The sequence below is a fragment of the Perna viridis genome, chromosome 5 (genome assembly GCF_037379345.1).
Source record: "Perna viridis isolate PV_CMFRI_1.1 ecotype Kerala chromosome 5, ASM3737934v1, whole genome shotgun sequence".
Lineage (NCBI taxonomy): Eukaryota > Metazoa > Mollusca > Bivalvia > Mytilida > Mytilidae > Perna > Perna viridis.
The window spans coordinates 49,299,100-49,316,681 of record NC_142449.1 but is presented as its reverse complement, the minus strand read 5'-3'; the positions used below and the strand labels follow the sequence as shown (position 1 = coordinate 49,316,681).

Here is a 17,582-nt window from a genome sequence, read left to right as displayed (position 1 = left end):
TACAATGCATTTCATTAGATTTGTTCAGTTCACTTTTGATTGCTTTAATTCAAAATTTTGAGTAAACTGCAATCAACGAAAGCTGTCACTCAAACTGTCAAACCGGCAATCGAACTTATTAAGATTATTGATCAGTGCTGATTTCCATTTTGAATGAATACCATGATAAATAATAAAAACTTTGAAACCGTAAAAATATATAAAATATTAACAAACACTAGATGATACGTTTTTTAACTGGAAAGACATTATTGAGTGTTCCAGAGTTATCCGTCCTTTGATATGCAAATTTATACCCATTTACGGTATGTCGTAACACATAAGTAACATCACTAGAATATATACTGTTAAAAACAAACTACTCAACTCGGATCACAGCTAACACCTACAATATACATGTACATGTCTGACCCTTGATTTATCTGCCGAATTCGACTTTTTTTCGTTGATTTTGGTCAAAATGAGGCAATTCGACTTGTACTCCACATTGACTTATAGTCCAGAAAATATGGTATATTATTAAAACAAGTACTGTACCTTCCATAAACTGGGAAATACTTCCAAATACATTTTCCAAAATGATACATGTATGTACTGTTTAGTGGTGACCTTCACTTTAACAGCCTTTAGTTCTAAACCTGTAAAAAAAATACATACAATTGTCCTAACACAAACATCATTTTTCATAAAAACAAATAAATCTAGCCAACAATAACATTTTATCAAATAATACATTCATTGCTAGAAAATTCTTATGGGCAGGTCTTGGAGGGGGGCCCATTTGCCCATTTATACCCAAATTTTGCAGTATTATAAATATAAAAAAAAATTCCACTTCCTTGATTTTAATCAACTTTTATCATTATAAACACCATAAAAAAAGGAAAATATGAAAAGTAGAAACCTTCTACTAGGTTGAACTGTTCTTCAAACAGTAACTTCTGTTTACTGTTTCTTGACCTTCAGTAAACATCCATTGGTTCTGGTGACCTGTAAAATATACACAAAACCTAAATAAAGTACACACTTTTATATCAATTAAGCTTAGGATTATAAGTAAAACTGATTCTTACATTACAATTACAATTGTTAGCAATGTACTGGATTTAATTCTTTGTATCAATTTCTGTCAAAACTGCTGTCTATGGCTTTCTAAAAAGGGACCATAGTTTTTGTTTTAACTATTAGTTCTTGTCCAACTTCCTTATTTTGAATCTGACTAGGAAGGATTCATGAAAATAAAATACTCTCTACTTGATACTTGTTGTGAACAGACTGGGAGACACCAATTTCCTCGTTAGGTTTGTATAAATTTAAGATTACTTACGTATTGACCAATGTAAAGAATCTGTAATCGTGTTGCTCCTGCTTTGTGATATATTGACCAGTATCCTCGGGGGGCCATGTTGAGAGGTTATTTCACATTGAGCAGGGTACCTTGGTATGTAGTCAAGACTTACTACATACAAAAGGGCAGTATCACTGAAATCTGTGGACCATAATTTCAGTGAAGATAGCCAATCATTTGAGGCATTGTTTCCGCAGAAATCCTTCCTTGCTTTACTCTGGCAACACGATTTTCCCCCTCAAGCACAACATGAAAGATATAGCCTGCAGCAAAGGTAAGTGAAGTGTAAGTGCATATTTTTGTATTAATTACTTTCATTGAATGATCATTCAGAAGTGATATAGAATGCTGATTGATTTTTAATTTGAATACATGTCTGTCAAGCTAAATTATACTTTAATCTTGAAAAAAAATTAAAAAGCAGAGGACGCTTACCCTACCGGTGCACCTGGTCCATGCTCCCAGTTTTTAGTGGAGTCCAAGTTGCTCATTTGCTTTTGTTGCTTCGTATGTATGGTTTTGGTTACTTTATGTTCTTTGTTGTGTATGTCTGTTTTCCATGTCTGGTCTTTGTCCCTGGATTACATTCTTTCGATTACTACTATAATATTGGTTCCCTTGATTACTCTTATATCTAATAATTATTTTATCATTGGCGGCATAACTGTAAGATTAAGAACAATATCACATACAATAAATACTCACATTAAACCGTATTTTGGTGTGTATTGTGCGCACTTTTTTTTACCAGGAAACTAACTTCAGAACACGGGGTGTGTATAATACACCCATACATCGTTTCAACACATTTTTACTGATCTTAGATCAGTCCAAAATTAACGACCTCGAGGGAGTCAATATTGAATCAGAGACCACTTATGAGCTGCAAAAGCATATTTATGGATTTTTCATGAGTTTTTCGTTGACTTGTTACCTTTGTAAGCATTGATTGTCAATAAAATCTTCTTGAACAAAATCTGGTTTTGATTTATTTCCTCCCAAAAGAACATGGCAGACTATGTTTACAACCGCCATACTTTTATTTTTGTGTATCGAATAACAATATAATATGTATATAATTATGTCTTTACGATGTATACGACTATTCCCGACTTGTGGACCAACATTTTGTCAACATTTATCTCCCTTTGGAGCGGGTGACTATTTGGAACATGCAAGGTTTTCCATCCGATATCAACGATACTTTAGAAAATCTCGAAAGTCAAAAGGGAATTTCTCATTCTACTGACCCTGCCATAAATTTGCTTTACCCGGGATACAAATGAAAATCATCCTTATGTAACCTACCAACAAAATGAAACACCCTGTTAATTTTAGAAACACTGTTGTGTTTGTCTGCTGGGGATTCCATTTTCATTTGAGTTACCTCTTTTTTCTGCACCCGAATCCAAACATTGATTAGAGAGACTTCGAAATTATACCTGCTCTTACGGGAGGTAATTCTGCAAAAACAGGATAAAATATGCCTGCATCCCCAGCTCCATAATAGGGAATACAACTTGTTAACGATTTGAAATAAGTAATTAAAATACACACAAGTTTTAACAATTTAATTACTAAATAACAAAATCTTCGGCACATTGCTCATAGAGCCCTAAAATATTTCCATTGGACAAAGTAGTCGGTTATAAAAATGTATTGTTATTTACGCATAGTATTGAACTCTACTTCATAGTTATTGGATATTCTACTTTTTGAAAATATTGACTTTCTTTTTTCATTGAACTAATATCAAAATCCTTATCCAGTGCAAATACTATAATTTTTTAACACAAACCCTTTATGTATCCCCGACACACATCAGAGAAAATTCTGCATCTCATTATCACGCTTGGCCGAGCTATCAACACACATGCCCTATTTGATGACCGTCTGCATTGTTCACTCAGACCCCTTAATTGATTGTAGTAAAAACAGTCCTTTTTCTAGAATGAGCAATTTTCAGAAATTGATTACTCTCAATAGAAACCTTTCAAAGGTAATCAAAACGTATGTCCAAGACAATTTCAGCTATTGTCTACGTTACGTATTTCTTACTCGAACAGTAAATGAATACACATAAACACTGACAAAACAGATAAATACAAAAGTAACAAAAACAATATTCTTTAATGAAATAAATACACAAAACAGACGAAATGGTCCCTTCTATTTAAAAATAAAATAAAGCCAGTAATGTTCGTGGTTCTATACATACATCGGTAAAAAAGTTTTTTACATCAACTTTTAAAGGAAAACAACCCTGCACATTATACACAAATGCGCACTATACACACCAAAATACTGTAAAACACATCTAAGACTAATGTTACCTGATCCAATGTTGTGACATGCTGTATATCTTCATCTGTGTCTTCATCTGTTTCTTCATCTGTGACTTCATCTGTTTCTTCTGGCTGTATCATAAAACTTTGGTGTTATGCTCAGGAAAACAAAATCATTTTTACAAAGTACAAGTTCGAAGTGTATAATTCTACCTACAAATCATGCAGGGAACCAAGCAAGTAGTCCTGCTGGAGCTTTCAGTCCCTTTATAAGACCAAATAAAGGCGGCTAATGAAAGAAACACTACAAAGTACCAGAAACTTGTAGATAGTTGCATGCAGCAGGATGGAGTCCATGGTGACTTGAAATAGAAGTTGTATAAAGAAGCTTTGCAGGGCAGTCATTGTGGACCTTGGTATTGGTAGGGACTGATTATAGAAATGTGCAGAGAGACATCCCAATGGACTTGGAGGAAGAAAGAAAATGTGTGGGAAAGTGCAGAGTACTGATGAACAGTTATAGTAAAAAGAAAGTGCAGTGTACAAGTGAACAGTTATAGTAAAGAGAAAATATGTGAGAAAGTGCAGTGTAATTGTGAACAGTTATGGTAAAATGAAAATGGGAAAAAACACTCAGTAACTTAAGAACATAATAGCAATTACACCAGGAGAATCAGAATCATGTAGGCCATCCAGTTCCAGGTTCAGACTGGTCACCTGAGCAGGCGCACCTCTGGATGTTGTGGAAATCACTGAACAGCCAAGGAAGAAGGACGCCATCTGGTGATGGAATAGGATTAGCATCCATAAGTAGTTATAAAGGTAGAGGAAGACAATAAATGATTCATGTTTACCAGTGTAACACATATTTTGACAGAACTCTATAGATCCCAGGTTTTTTTTCCTGGATTTTAAATGCTTTAGTCACTTTAGCGTGAGAAAATGAGGCCCATTTTAATGGTATATTTTTAAAGTAGTATTTGACATAAGATATTTCAGTATCATCTGTTATTTACAGCACTGTGTAAAGACATTAAATAAAACTTAAATATACATTACATATGAGTAAAGCACATTATTTTTTTTACTATTATGTAAGCATGTTTTCCAGACAATCCAAATAGCAAATATACCTGAGACTAAAAAAAACAAAAAACTCCCCACCCTTTAAGAATCATCAAAAATAGAAATCATTTTAGGACACTCTTACACTTAATTGGGGACTATATATGTGCTGAGACTATTCACTACACTGCTCCATCGGATCAAATTGATACAGATCAAATTAATATAGCCTAGCTGGCCGAGTGGTCTAGGGCGCTGTGCTTTGTGCAGGCGGTGTTGCCATAGATGTCACAGCGGTATATATATAGCAAGATTTCAACTGTGCTTTTGGGATCCAGAGAGAGTTATATGACAATTTCACAGTTCTATTCAGTATTGGTCTCTGAGAAGTTTATTGATATTGCCAAAATGTAACTACAAAATGGAGTAACACCTGAATACTCGTCATTATTGTCATTCTGAAATCTTTCGTCAATGACAGTAATGACGAGTGCTAGAAAAATCACTGAATCTTTTAAACCACGTTTTCAGCAGTTTAAGTAGTACATGTATTAAATTTAGCAGAAATATAAAAAAATTAAGACCAGTCACAAATTACCTGCATATCTATACATGGATATTTATATGTATTAAAAAGAATTATTTTTAAGTGTTGTTTAGTCAAACTTATCTTCAATACTTAAAGCTAAATATCTAATAGGCAACAAATCACAAATTTGGGACTTTTCCCCTATAATTTCAACCCAAAATAAATAGAAGAAATTGAGGCACAACATGCAAGCAAATGTCAGACATCATTGACGAACAACGGGATTTGCAGCCAGATGACTAGTATTGTAAGGAAAATCTTATGTCTACTTCCGAAGAATGTTCATGTTGCTGGTAAAAAAAAATTATAGAACATTTCGTGCAATTGCAAGCTTGACAAGTCATCACATTTTGGTGATTAGATAAATATGATCGTAGAAATATTCACGGAATATTCTTTGTTTATATATTATTTGCAGTACTTGTATAAGTACCAAACCAAATTAGAGACGTCACGAGCCAATCGGAATCTATTGGTAAAAATAAATAAACTCTGGCTATGATCTTCCTTCAGATAGGAGAATTCTACAAGATGACTATCCACTTATATTTCAAGGATTTCGAACTTTGCATAGCCTTGAGCATTTTATAAAGTGCATTTTGTATTTAAGGTTATTTATTTTTGTTTACATGGGTATGATTTATCATAAGAGTCTAATTTAATGCAAAGGTGGTCTTTCCCTTCAAGTTTTGAGAACTTTAGGTTTGTGTGAAATGGTCCGTAAAAATCAGCTTTAAGGTTTCTGAGAATTCCAACCAAATCGGAGCATTTTAAATTTTTGGCAGAAAAAATCAGTTGCCATGGCAACTGGCAACATATCTTTCCATTTTTTTGCATAAATTGTTCAGCATGCAAAACACTACCTTTGTACCAAATTTCTGGTTCCTAACCAAATATTTTTCCAAAATAATGCAATGTCCTATATTTCATACATGTGAACCTACCATTGGTAGGAAAATCTACCGCACCATAAACTAAGTGCCCAAATTGTCAAATTCATGTTTTTCCTAATTATTGCACTTGATCCTAATAATTGTTTTGTAATGTTTATATATTATTTGCAGTACTTGTATAAGTACCAAACCAACTTAGAGACGTCACGAGCCAATCGGAATCTATTGGTAAAAATAAATAAACTCTGGCTATGGTCTTCCTGCAGATAGGAGAGTTCTGTCTATTGTCTATTGAAAAATAACAAATTTTCCATGTGCATATTTTGTTTATTGCACTTCCTGCAAAAAACAATATGTACATGGAAAATTTACGTTATTTTTCTATAGACAAATTTTTTATCATAGGCAATTCTCAAATAGCTCTGAGTTATCCAGCAACATTGTCCATTTCTTATAACCTAACTAAAAATTTCTGACATCAGTCTAGATACTTCATGGAGCGAAATGAAAATAAATAGTATTACCCTGATATGGTTGAAAATAAATTTTCTGACCCTCCTCAGAATCAGATCGTCATCCCAAAGTATGCACAGATCCATTCTGTCAGGTATGACAAGAAGCATCATTATTGTTTGTTGTGTGATATAAAAATTATTTGTAATTAAGTTTCACTTACTGGCACAAATCCACCTAAGTGCAGTTCCCCCGTCTTCTCAATGTGGTTCAGCTATAAATTAAAAGAAAAAAATGGATACATATGTCATAAAAAGCCAGGAAATCTGATGCTACAATATACCAGGTAAAAACATTATTTGTACACATACAATGTATGTACTTGGCTTAACATGTACTTAATTACAAATCTAATGTCTTATGTCACTTGCACCGAACACCCTGGCTACTCTTCGTGAAAGGATAGAATTATCTTCCTTGTATCTTATTACTTTCAATATCTTCAAACATGATCTCTTTTAAGCAAAATTAAGATTTACGAGGGCCTAAACATGCTTTAAAAACCTGCTAATCCCATGTCTTTCTTAGGAAAACATTGTCACAGTTATTACAATCTTGATTCTATCATCCCCATCTGCATACATGTATTTATATTGCCTAGCAGTTTGATATTGATGTAATGATAAAAAAAAATATTTCAGAGGTTTATTACCAAAATGAATAGATGGACAAATCTATATGGTAATTTCTTCTACCCCTAACTTAGAAGGGTATTAAAAAATAACATATGTAGTTAATAAACTGTTACTGAACATATTCATATATAATAACTGACAAAACAAGCTTAGCAGCATTGTTACTAACCTTGACCTGCTGGTATCCACACCAGTGTTTCCACAGTGTCAGAACCACTGTGTAAGAATTGCATCAACCTATCATAAAAAATAGAACTTCATTACCTTTTAATTGAGAACAGCAGACATGTGATCCTTTAGAAAACAAAAATAAAACAAGTGTGCATGTATACATGTATATTAAACAGCTGATAGAGAATACAAATTGATTTATATTTATGTATCAATAAATATCAACAAACCTTTTTATGAAAGGGTCTACTCTTTCAGCAATTATGATGATTTGCTGTCTTTGGAACCGTGGGATGCAATTCTGTAGCTGTCTTTCCCCAGGAATCAGACTGAATCTTCTCCCGCCAAAGACCTCGCAAGAAATCCCCCCAGATTATCTTGCAAGTAGGCTCACCACCCCATTCAAGGTTAGTGGTTTTAGTAGTATTAGTTGAATGAGAATGGACGAGTGTTTTGAAATGAAGAATTCAGTCAGAGGGTCCTGTAACCTATGGGAACTTGGCTTCTGAAGCTTGCTGTTCTGAGTACAGCTGCCATTTTTCTGAAATAAATAAATCATCTTGTAATTTTGGAAAACCATTCAATAACATGATTGTTGGGGTTCAAAGCCCGAGCAGCAATATTTCAGGTGATCATTCAACAACATGTATTAATTGTAAATGAAATGATGCAAATTCAAATGTTACCTTAAATATATATATATTTTTGAAAAATAAAAATTGAGCACATTTTAAAATGGACTTAGCATTTTATCATTTGTATTGAAGCCTCATTTACTCACAAGTTCAGTTTAACTTTGGTACAATCAGGCGTTGAAGTACAACTTCAGTATAATTAGGAGTTGAAGTACAACTTTTACACAATCTATCATACACTACATTGTATAATAGTACCTTCGTCATTAAGATCATTGCATTAGGCGAGTTATTCTTTTAATTTTCAAAAATTCTCTGGTACATTTATATTTTAAGGTCAAAAATTCTAATAGGGAGACAAACAACCTCAACTCAATGAATATCTTACTTAGTATAATCATATGGATATTTTTTTCAATTATAAGCTTTTTTCTAAAACTACAAGATTTTAAATTATACACATTAGAAGCAGCTTAAAAGTGCTAATTGCTACATTTAGCCTTTTCACAGCCAATAACTCAAATTTGGAGTTGCCACACAAGTTGGACTCAATAATGAATACAAATGTATTTCAAGGGCTTAAGCTGAAAAAGCATTTGTCACATTTTATTTTCCAGAATTGATAATTTTTATTGATAAAAGTTGCTTCATCAGCATACTAATGACACAGTTTAAGTACATACCCTGATACATTTGGTGACAATCCACTGAGTAGTTAGAAATGAAAATAATTTAAAGTAAGGTTAACTACAACAGATGATGACAATACATGTACATTTAGCTCAGGTGGACTGTAAGCTGAAAAATGCAACAGTGAATACTTTACCTGACGTATAAGCTTCTTTGACCATAAGATAATGGCTGACCTACAGGAGGGTAGGCTGACCCTTTCTATTGTACATGGTGGACTGCAGGGGCTTCCACCTCACACCACTCAGAATGTACCTTTAAAACAAAAAAAAACTTTTTCAATTTACAAGGTGTAAAAATCAGTATTATGAATGCACTGCTGTGTAAGTGAGCTCCACAGACTGAAAACATACGTTTGTGAACATGTACATCTGACAGCACAATTTGTGGAACCAACAAAAATAGAATAAAATACACACATGTAGCCATCCACACATACATGTACCGGTACATGTAGTAGTATTTGTTCATGTTTACTCCTAATGTACATGTAAGTTTTTGTAATGTACTATGCCATGACAATTTAATGAAAATGTGTGTCAGCAAATAAAATATTCAATATTAAATACAATAACTTCATGCTTATTTTCTATGACAAGTTCACAATTGTGTGTGCATGTGTGTATGTGGTGGGAGCTATGCTCGAAAAGTCTTGATAATAAACAATTTGTATCATATTATAAATTGGAAAGAAAACTGGAGTGTCCCCTTCTGGGCATTTTCAGATTATATATCATACAAGGATTTTTATAGTCTACTGTAAAAAACCTTGGTACATACATGTACATGTATAAATGTATACATTTACATAAAGTAGGGTCTACTAAAATTTCTTCAAGTACATATGTAGTTAGGGAATTTATATTAATACACACTCCCTGATGAAGTCAAGATTAGAAATTTCATATCACCAAATACCCAGTAAAAATTTGTTTTATTAAGCTATTGAGCCATGAAATAAATATGATCTTACTTTATGCTAGTGACAAAAAAAAATAAATTAACCACTTGGAAGGAGTGATTTAAATTTCTGTGAGCGATAGCTCACCAATTAAAATTTTCAAAGTTATCTATACATACATGTATTTCATGGGAGAAACCGGCTCTCCTGAAGCAAATTTCTTTTTGTTTTTAATGATTAAAAAATAAATGTTACAGTTTCCAAACTTTCAACTTTACATTATACATTAATCTGTATTTTGAGTGCCATAGCCAGGCCAAAGCAATGTGGAAGCCTTTCATAGCACAGAAAAGGGGGAATGACTTCTCGAAATTGAAATTTTAACTTACTAAATAACCAATACTCACAGTGACATCGCCTTAAAAACAAATCATTTATAAATATAAACAAACAAGTGACAGATAAAATCACTTACCTTTGAAGCCAGGTGACAGCGCTGTAAATTTCTTTTTTATACAACATGTTTCCTACTCCTTAAATTACTACTGCCTTGTACGATAGCAGATGGCCAACTGACATAATAGCGGGAAATCTGTAGATAGAAATTACAGGAGCCAATAGAATTGCAACACTGCTAGTGCGGTCCAATAAGAATTAAGATTATTTGAAATAAGGCCCGACATAAACCGAAAATGACCGAATTAAGACGATAGGTTCAGTTGTTTTCCTACGGAAACTGGTACGAATTCGTGGCCTGGAGATAAATTAAATATTGCCCGAAATCAGGTCATAAAAAATCCAACTCAACATAACCCCCAACAGGCAAAAATGACCTGCAGATAGTAGCCTGACGGACGTATTGCTTTTCCAAAAATTTTGGGAGAGTCAGTTTTTTTGGCTTTTCCGAAAATTCTGGGGTTTTTTTTACTTTTCCGATTTTTGTTTTTTTTGTTTTTTGTTTTTGTGAAAATTATTTGCAGGTGAGATACATGTATTGGCAATACGAATTTTTATAGAAATTCCATTTATCTTTTCATCAAGATGTTACGAAATGGTTGAATATTACATATACTATAACACATATTACCAATGGCAGCATTTATTATTGTAACATGAATCTTCTTTTTTCCTTTGATCTTTTTATGGAATAACATAGAGACGACAAGCATGTACCAAAATGTATGCTCTAAATTGAAGCAACCAAATAATGTTGCATGAAAGGTCACATGGGCCTATATAATGCAATGAGGAAACATCCATGAAATAACCAAAACACTAAAACCAATATTGCATGGGTAAGCTCCGCCACTTTGGGAAAAGATTACGCCTACAAAAAAGCACACATACAAATGTCAATTTTATTAGGTTTCATATAATAAAATACAAATCTTTAAATCTCTGCAGGTTTTCTTTGCCAGACAGTGTTTGCGTTCGTTTGAGACGATATCAGCTTTTCTATATCCTCATCTGAAACGGGTGCGATGAAACGCTCCGGTTCGACATTCTCATCTTTGAAGTCGGTTAGTAAGAAATCTCCAAGCCCAAACGTGCCCAAGTGGTAATAATCCACAGCTTGCGAAACACTCATGTCATAAAATGATTCAATATTTTGATGAATTTGCGACAATCTAATATTCTCCTCTATTGTTGCCGACGCATCTGCTAATGATATATCTTCCTCGACATCTTGAAGAACCTGCAAAACAGTAAACAATCGTTTTAAAAAAATGAAATATCTATATTTCCAAAAATTAAAGGCCAATATAGGGCATATAAATGACATCACATCGGAGAAAAATTTTACCGATTTCCGATCAAAAGCACAGGTATTTTGGGCATGGACCTCCCCCTTTTTGGGTCCCAAGGTAAAACAATAAAATCTTTTCACTTGCGGATCGTGTGGATAGTAGAAAAGGTATTGTAATCGACTGGTTATGGAGTTTTGAGACTTGTTATATGCCTACATATTGTAGAAAATTGTAAATATGGAAAAATAAATAGATTTTTTTTACATTTGGGCCAAAAAAGGGGGTCCATGCCCCGAATAGTTGTGTTTAAAAGCCTTCAAAAAGACAATCAGCGTAAATCAGTCTAATTCAATTAAAAAATACACACCTGAGAGAGAACCAAATCATCGCTTTCTACATTTTCAATGTCAAGCCAATCTGGTAGAGAGAATGCGTCTGCCATACTGACTACTGTGCGGGTTATTAGATTTTCCCGCCAAACGTTATTTTTTTCTGCACGGACTGTCATGGGCGTGTCATTCATGTTACAAATCATTTATAGCAACGCCTTCCTCGTTAGCCAAATAAACTTCTCACGCTGCGCGTTCGAAAGTTTATTTGTCTAACTCGGAATACTATGCTATAAATATAACGTACATACAAAGTGAACTACTATATCATTAACCACAAAAAAAAAAGACGGGATATTTTGACATTCGAATCTATTTACTGATTAATTACGTTTCCTCACCGTCACCGTAACATTAATAGTTTATTTATCTGGTCGCCAATTTGAACAGTCTACGAGTAGAAATACGTCCTCCAAAAATCATGTTTAAATTTGAAAAAAAATAGACACGTTAATTTAATAAAATAACTTTGAATCATAACAAGTTATATACCATGCATCATTGTTTTTGTTTATTTAAATGCAAATAAATAGCTATTTAATTCTTTCACATCACCAGACTTTGCGAACTGATCGCGCGACAATGTCTAGATGCAGATCTATGAATAAATATTCAGAATAGTAGTTGATATATTATTTTCAATGGTCACATAGAAAAATAAACACTATATAGATACTAAGAAACATTTATTTACTCAAATAATTCAAAATTACGTGCTCTCTACCACTCTTTGTGTAGTAGGACCGTTTTGAAATGTTAAGTCAATGGACTTGTGTGCTTAAGTCTAAAGTACACTCTAAAAATGACCAAAATCCTGAGTCAAAATGGGGATGATACCCTCATAAAATAACCGTGTTAAAATGATACGTGTTACTTTTGCGATTTCAGGAAATAAACTTAGTGAGTATTGTACGCATGCGTACATGCCTTTCAATTTTTTTAACGGGAGGCTTTAAAACTACTTTATTTAAATGAAAAACCCCGTGCAGGTCCGGGTGTTCAAAGAATAGGCCTACAGCAGCTCTAAGCTTGTCGTAAAAGGCGACTAAATATTGTTCAGAACGCTAGCCGGGGGCTAGGGCGCTCTGCCCACAGAGCAACTGGGATGTGTGCCCCAGGCCGTGGAATGGGGTACCCCTGGCGTGTTACATGCTGGGGTTGTCAGGCTATAACACGGAAAGCCTGACCGCAAACCATGTTCTCCCGGAGTAGGAACCATAGGGCTCCGCCACAGGAGGCTCAATTGCCCGACCCTACCCACCTCTCCCTATTTCCAGTGGTAATCAAAATTTGTCGACCCCATTGTCCTTGTGTCCCATCCCTTTTTCATTTCATCATCATTTCATGTTCATTTTATCATCAATTTCATGTTCATCGTCTGAATATAGCTGAAATATTGCTGCTCGGACGTTAAACCCCAACAAACAAACATTTAAATGAAAAACTGAAAAATTTGTCAGATATTTGTTCAACTGGTAACAGTCATGGATGAAATGGGAAAGCTGAAAGTCGGTGTCAATGTCGACATTCAAAGAACGGACGGTAATCTGCACTTATCCATATGACCTAAAGCGGTTGCTAATAACTCCCCAGCATGACTGGGCTTTTCGTCATTTACCATTTAAGCTAAGCATGTTGATTTATGTGCACTGTACAGTAGACTTGTTATAGAAACGAATGTGACGAACGTGTCTATTTGTTTCGTTGGTTTAAATTAAACAGGTTGGTGTACCTTTCAATTTATGATGCATCAGCCTGATGGGCCTTCAGGGATTTGATGTTACAGCTAATACTAGATACTGGGACTGGTCACTCCTAACAAAGTCTATATAATGTACAAAAGTAAATATGGCTCCCGGTCTAAATACTGGGTCAACTTAAAACATGAGATTTATATTTGACTTAAGCATACTGGGGAGAGAGAAATTATTCAGGATTTTAGTTACAGAAGTTAATTATATTAGGAAGGCAATGACCTTGGCTTAAGTGCAAGCGAAGTCTGAAGCAAAAGTATCTGGTTCCCTTTTTAACAAATTTGAAATTTGTGTCTTTTATCATTTTGCCACCTTTTGTTAGGAATTTTTCATCAGTAATAAGTGGGAGACGGCAAAGGGAATTCCAAATATTTGTAAAATAATTGGAAGAACCAGGAATGTCAATAGAAGCCATCAACCAGCAAAAATGGAAGGTTACTTGTTCATCTTTTGACTGCTACTCTATTTTTAAAAATGGGTGAACTCTTACAAAAGTTTCATCAGTTTACTTCCTACTTATTATATTATTCATGCTACTTAAAATACTACTGATATCCCACAGAACTGTTCCCGGTTCAGTGTAAATTGCAGGGTTTTATCAAGATCCAACTTGAAGTAGCTTTTCTAGATGTCTTTTAAACTATTATCTAGCCTACATTTTTACTATTTCTGACGCTTTAATAATACAGTATGTATCCCGATAAAGTGTTTTGCTTAGACAAAAGTTTCTCAGGTGTCAGTATAATGAATTTTAGACAAATTTCTATACATTTATGAGCTGGCTTATAGAATTAACAAACTTATTATGACAAAGTTATGATGGAAATACTGAGGTAGGGTGTGTTCACAAAACACTAAAATATAATAAAAATTTCAAAATTTTCCTGTAAAAATCAATAATTACTTATTAGTTTTCAGTAATTGCCCCTGAGAAAATTAATGAAATTAGTCGCCTTCTAACTTAATAATCCTCTTACTGACAAGCAGACATATGTGTCCATCACCAGCTCGTTGCCAAGCAGATATATATATCCTTTTTAAATGAAAAGGAACTTGTATCTTTAAATCTCTTTCTTTCCTTGCTATCAATGCATTAAGGTGTAGTGAAATGCACGTATGACTGTTTAAATGTATAATAGAGTAATCAAGGGAACCAAGGTTATAGGGGTAATCAAAAGAATGTAATCCAGGAACAAAGACCAGACATGGAAAACAGACATGCACAACAAAGAACATAAAGTAACTAAAATCATACATACAAAGTAACAAAAGCAAATGAGCAACTCGGACTCCAATATAAACTGGAATCATGGACCAGGTGCACCTGTAGGGTAAGCGTCCTCTGCTTTTTCTAGAAACACCCGCCGAGTTGCTCATAAAAAGTCAAGTACATAAACATGATTACATAATTTCATTAATTACGTCATGAACGCTGACTTCCAAAGATCTACAATTATTGACACTTTCAGAATTTAAACTTGACAATGTCTGACTTTGATGACTGATGGTTTTTGACTTAGGACAACAGAAAAGGTGGTGAGGTTGATGTTGATGAGCCAGGCAATAAGACCTGAGTCACTCACCTTTGGAAATCAGACAAACTTATATGATGATTAATCCATTCAAAGTGCAGATGTCAGTCCACATCTGAAAAAATCCTTGTGCAGAGATAAAGCCTTCTTCATATGGGTATTATGAAAAAAACCGACGTTGAATCAAATCATAGTTTCATACATGTGTACTGGCAGAAAGGATATAAATTTCAATTATCCAACATGCCAGCACGTGGCTTGGTATTGAGAGAAAATCAACACATTTCAGAATATGTGTAATAAAAATTTGCCCTTATATACTCAAGTATAAATTGATCCCTCCAAAAATTGGACCCCCTTTCAGTCTCAAATTTCTGGAACTTAGTCTTGTCCCGCTTATAAGTCAGGCTGATATTTGGCAGTTGCATTGCTAATATTCCTGAGTTATAATGAGTATACCTGTTTGTTTTGCTAACTTCAATAAATGTTGAAATAAATTAAATGGTCAATTGTTACAGAACAATTGAAAGGTCTTTCCCACCAATTCTCTCTTGACAACTATCATGTTCATGAGAAATGACCTTTGTTTCACGGCTAATGGCTTATTGTGTTCTAGCCTGTCGAGACGGCTCGATCGACAATATCTATTTCTTGTATATGTTCTAAAAGGCGAGGTTTTTGACAATTATTAAATTTGCAAAACAGCTCTGATTCTTATAAGAACGATGAATTCTGCAGTAACTGTGTTGTAATAAACTATTTTTTCCTGTCAATTCCATCAATACAATCAGTTGAGAACAAAATGAACTTGTGATTTTCATGAAAATAGATAAATTCAAAGGGAGATAATTATAAAGTATTGCAAAGCAAAAGGTCTCAATCGTCACTTCCAGGTCAAATGGCCACCCCTCTATGAAGTACTAAAACACACTTAACCTAGAATTATGCATTGTAAAGGTATTATTTGAGTGTGTATTGAACAAATGTGGTCAAAATTAAACTCAGATTGTAAACTCTTATTTCTTACTATTAAGTCTCTACAAAAGTATGAATATTTTGTATAAGTGTGAATAATGTGCCTCCATTGTGTAAGTTGGAACAACAATATCGGAAGAAAGTGATTTTACAAAATTACTGTACAATAACTGTTTAAATATTTTGATAACCAAGAAGTCGGTCTCTGTTCTTGCTATTTTAAGGCAACTTACAGAGTAAATGTAAATTGATTCAGTACATGAGTACTTTGATTTTCCTATTTAAATGACAATTGAAAATTATTAATACATGTTTATTTGTCGTGATATTCTCGCTATGCTGTTGTTTAAATGTTAGGCCATACATGGGATTGTTTTGCATTTAATGATCGTAAATAGTGGTTTTTACTGATAAAAAGCTGGACACTCCCGATTTAGGTGCCCATGATATGTCTAAGGCCACTTTTTAAAAAAATGTATTGGAAGTATGCTTTTAAAGACAGTTTTAAGAAACGAACATTACGCATGTCTTAACATTATGTACTTATTGTCTTTATCCATATGCATTTTTTTTTAGATTAGTTTAAAAAAAAAATGCATTAATTACGGTAAGAACTGTTGTTTTCAAAGTGTGCACCAATTTTCAAAGAGAGAGGTGATTTTCAATAACGAAAACCGGCAAAGACACCACTAATGGAATTCGTTGTATTCGAATATAGTTCTAAATGTCGGTGGAGAGTTTTCCTATATAGATACATATTTAGACAGTAAATACCGCGTTACCAGTAGTTATAACTCATACTATAAAGACTTAAACAAAAAAACTACAGCAAAAAAGTGCCTAATAGAGATTCAGAAATGAACATACAAATGAGGTAAAATATCTTGTCAAAGTTTGACTAAGAACCAAGAAATACAAAAACATACTGCAAATCATTTCAGATCAACAGTGAAGGTCCCAAGTCTATACGACTTACGGTTTAAAAGTTTAGTGACCAACCGAACAATTTCATTTTAGGTCGCGAAATCGCGTAACCAGGGAAACCTCAAATCTTTTCGAAACTTTGTCAAATAGTACTGCCCCAGGTTTCTAAAAAATATGGAGCTTTCGGTTTGTGTGTATCTAAAACGGTTTAAGAAATTTTAGCAAAATTAGTTTTTCCGCCACGGGGCAGATAACTCTGGACCGACAAATCATCACGTCTCACAGGGTGAATTCCAAAGATTGTCAAAATCGTGTCGTGATACGTTCAGCCAAAACTTTGGCAAAATGACTGGCGGAAAAAAAAAGAATGATAATAATAATCAGAAGAAATACAAAAAGGTCTTCCCATTGAAATGGGAAAGACCTTAACAAAATTTGTCGAAAAGGGCTTATATTGGTTATTCCAAGGAAAATATGGTATCCTGGAGTAAATATAACAAAAAAAAAAAAAATGCAATTTTTGAAAATGTTGCGA

At 33.8% G+C, this 17,582-nt stretch overlaps 1 protein-coding gene and 1 pseudogene across 1 annotated transcript; one reads left to right on the top strand and one right to left on the bottom strand.

Annotated features, from left to right (window-relative positions):
* Positions 1-945: 945 nt before the first annotated feature.
* Positions 946-12,128, bottom strand: LOC148618084 (uncharacterized). The gene is made up of 6 exons (XM_088585164.1): positions 11,841-12,128; positions 11,146-11,421; positions 6,857-6,907; positions 4,297-4,413; positions 3,682-3,765; positions 946-990 (listed from the first exon to the last, which is right to left on the bottom strand). Exons 1-6 carry the CDS (start codon positions 12,006-12,008, stop codon positions 946-948), a joined length of 741 nt encoding a protein of 246 aa, XP_088441290.1. The 5' UTR covers positions 12,009-12,128.
* Positions 12,129-13,319: 1,191 nt separating this feature from the next.
* The window catches only part of LOC148618083 (kinesin-like protein KIF2A), a 35,119-nt pseudogene continuing 30,856 nt past the window's right edge, over positions 13,320-17,582 (top strand).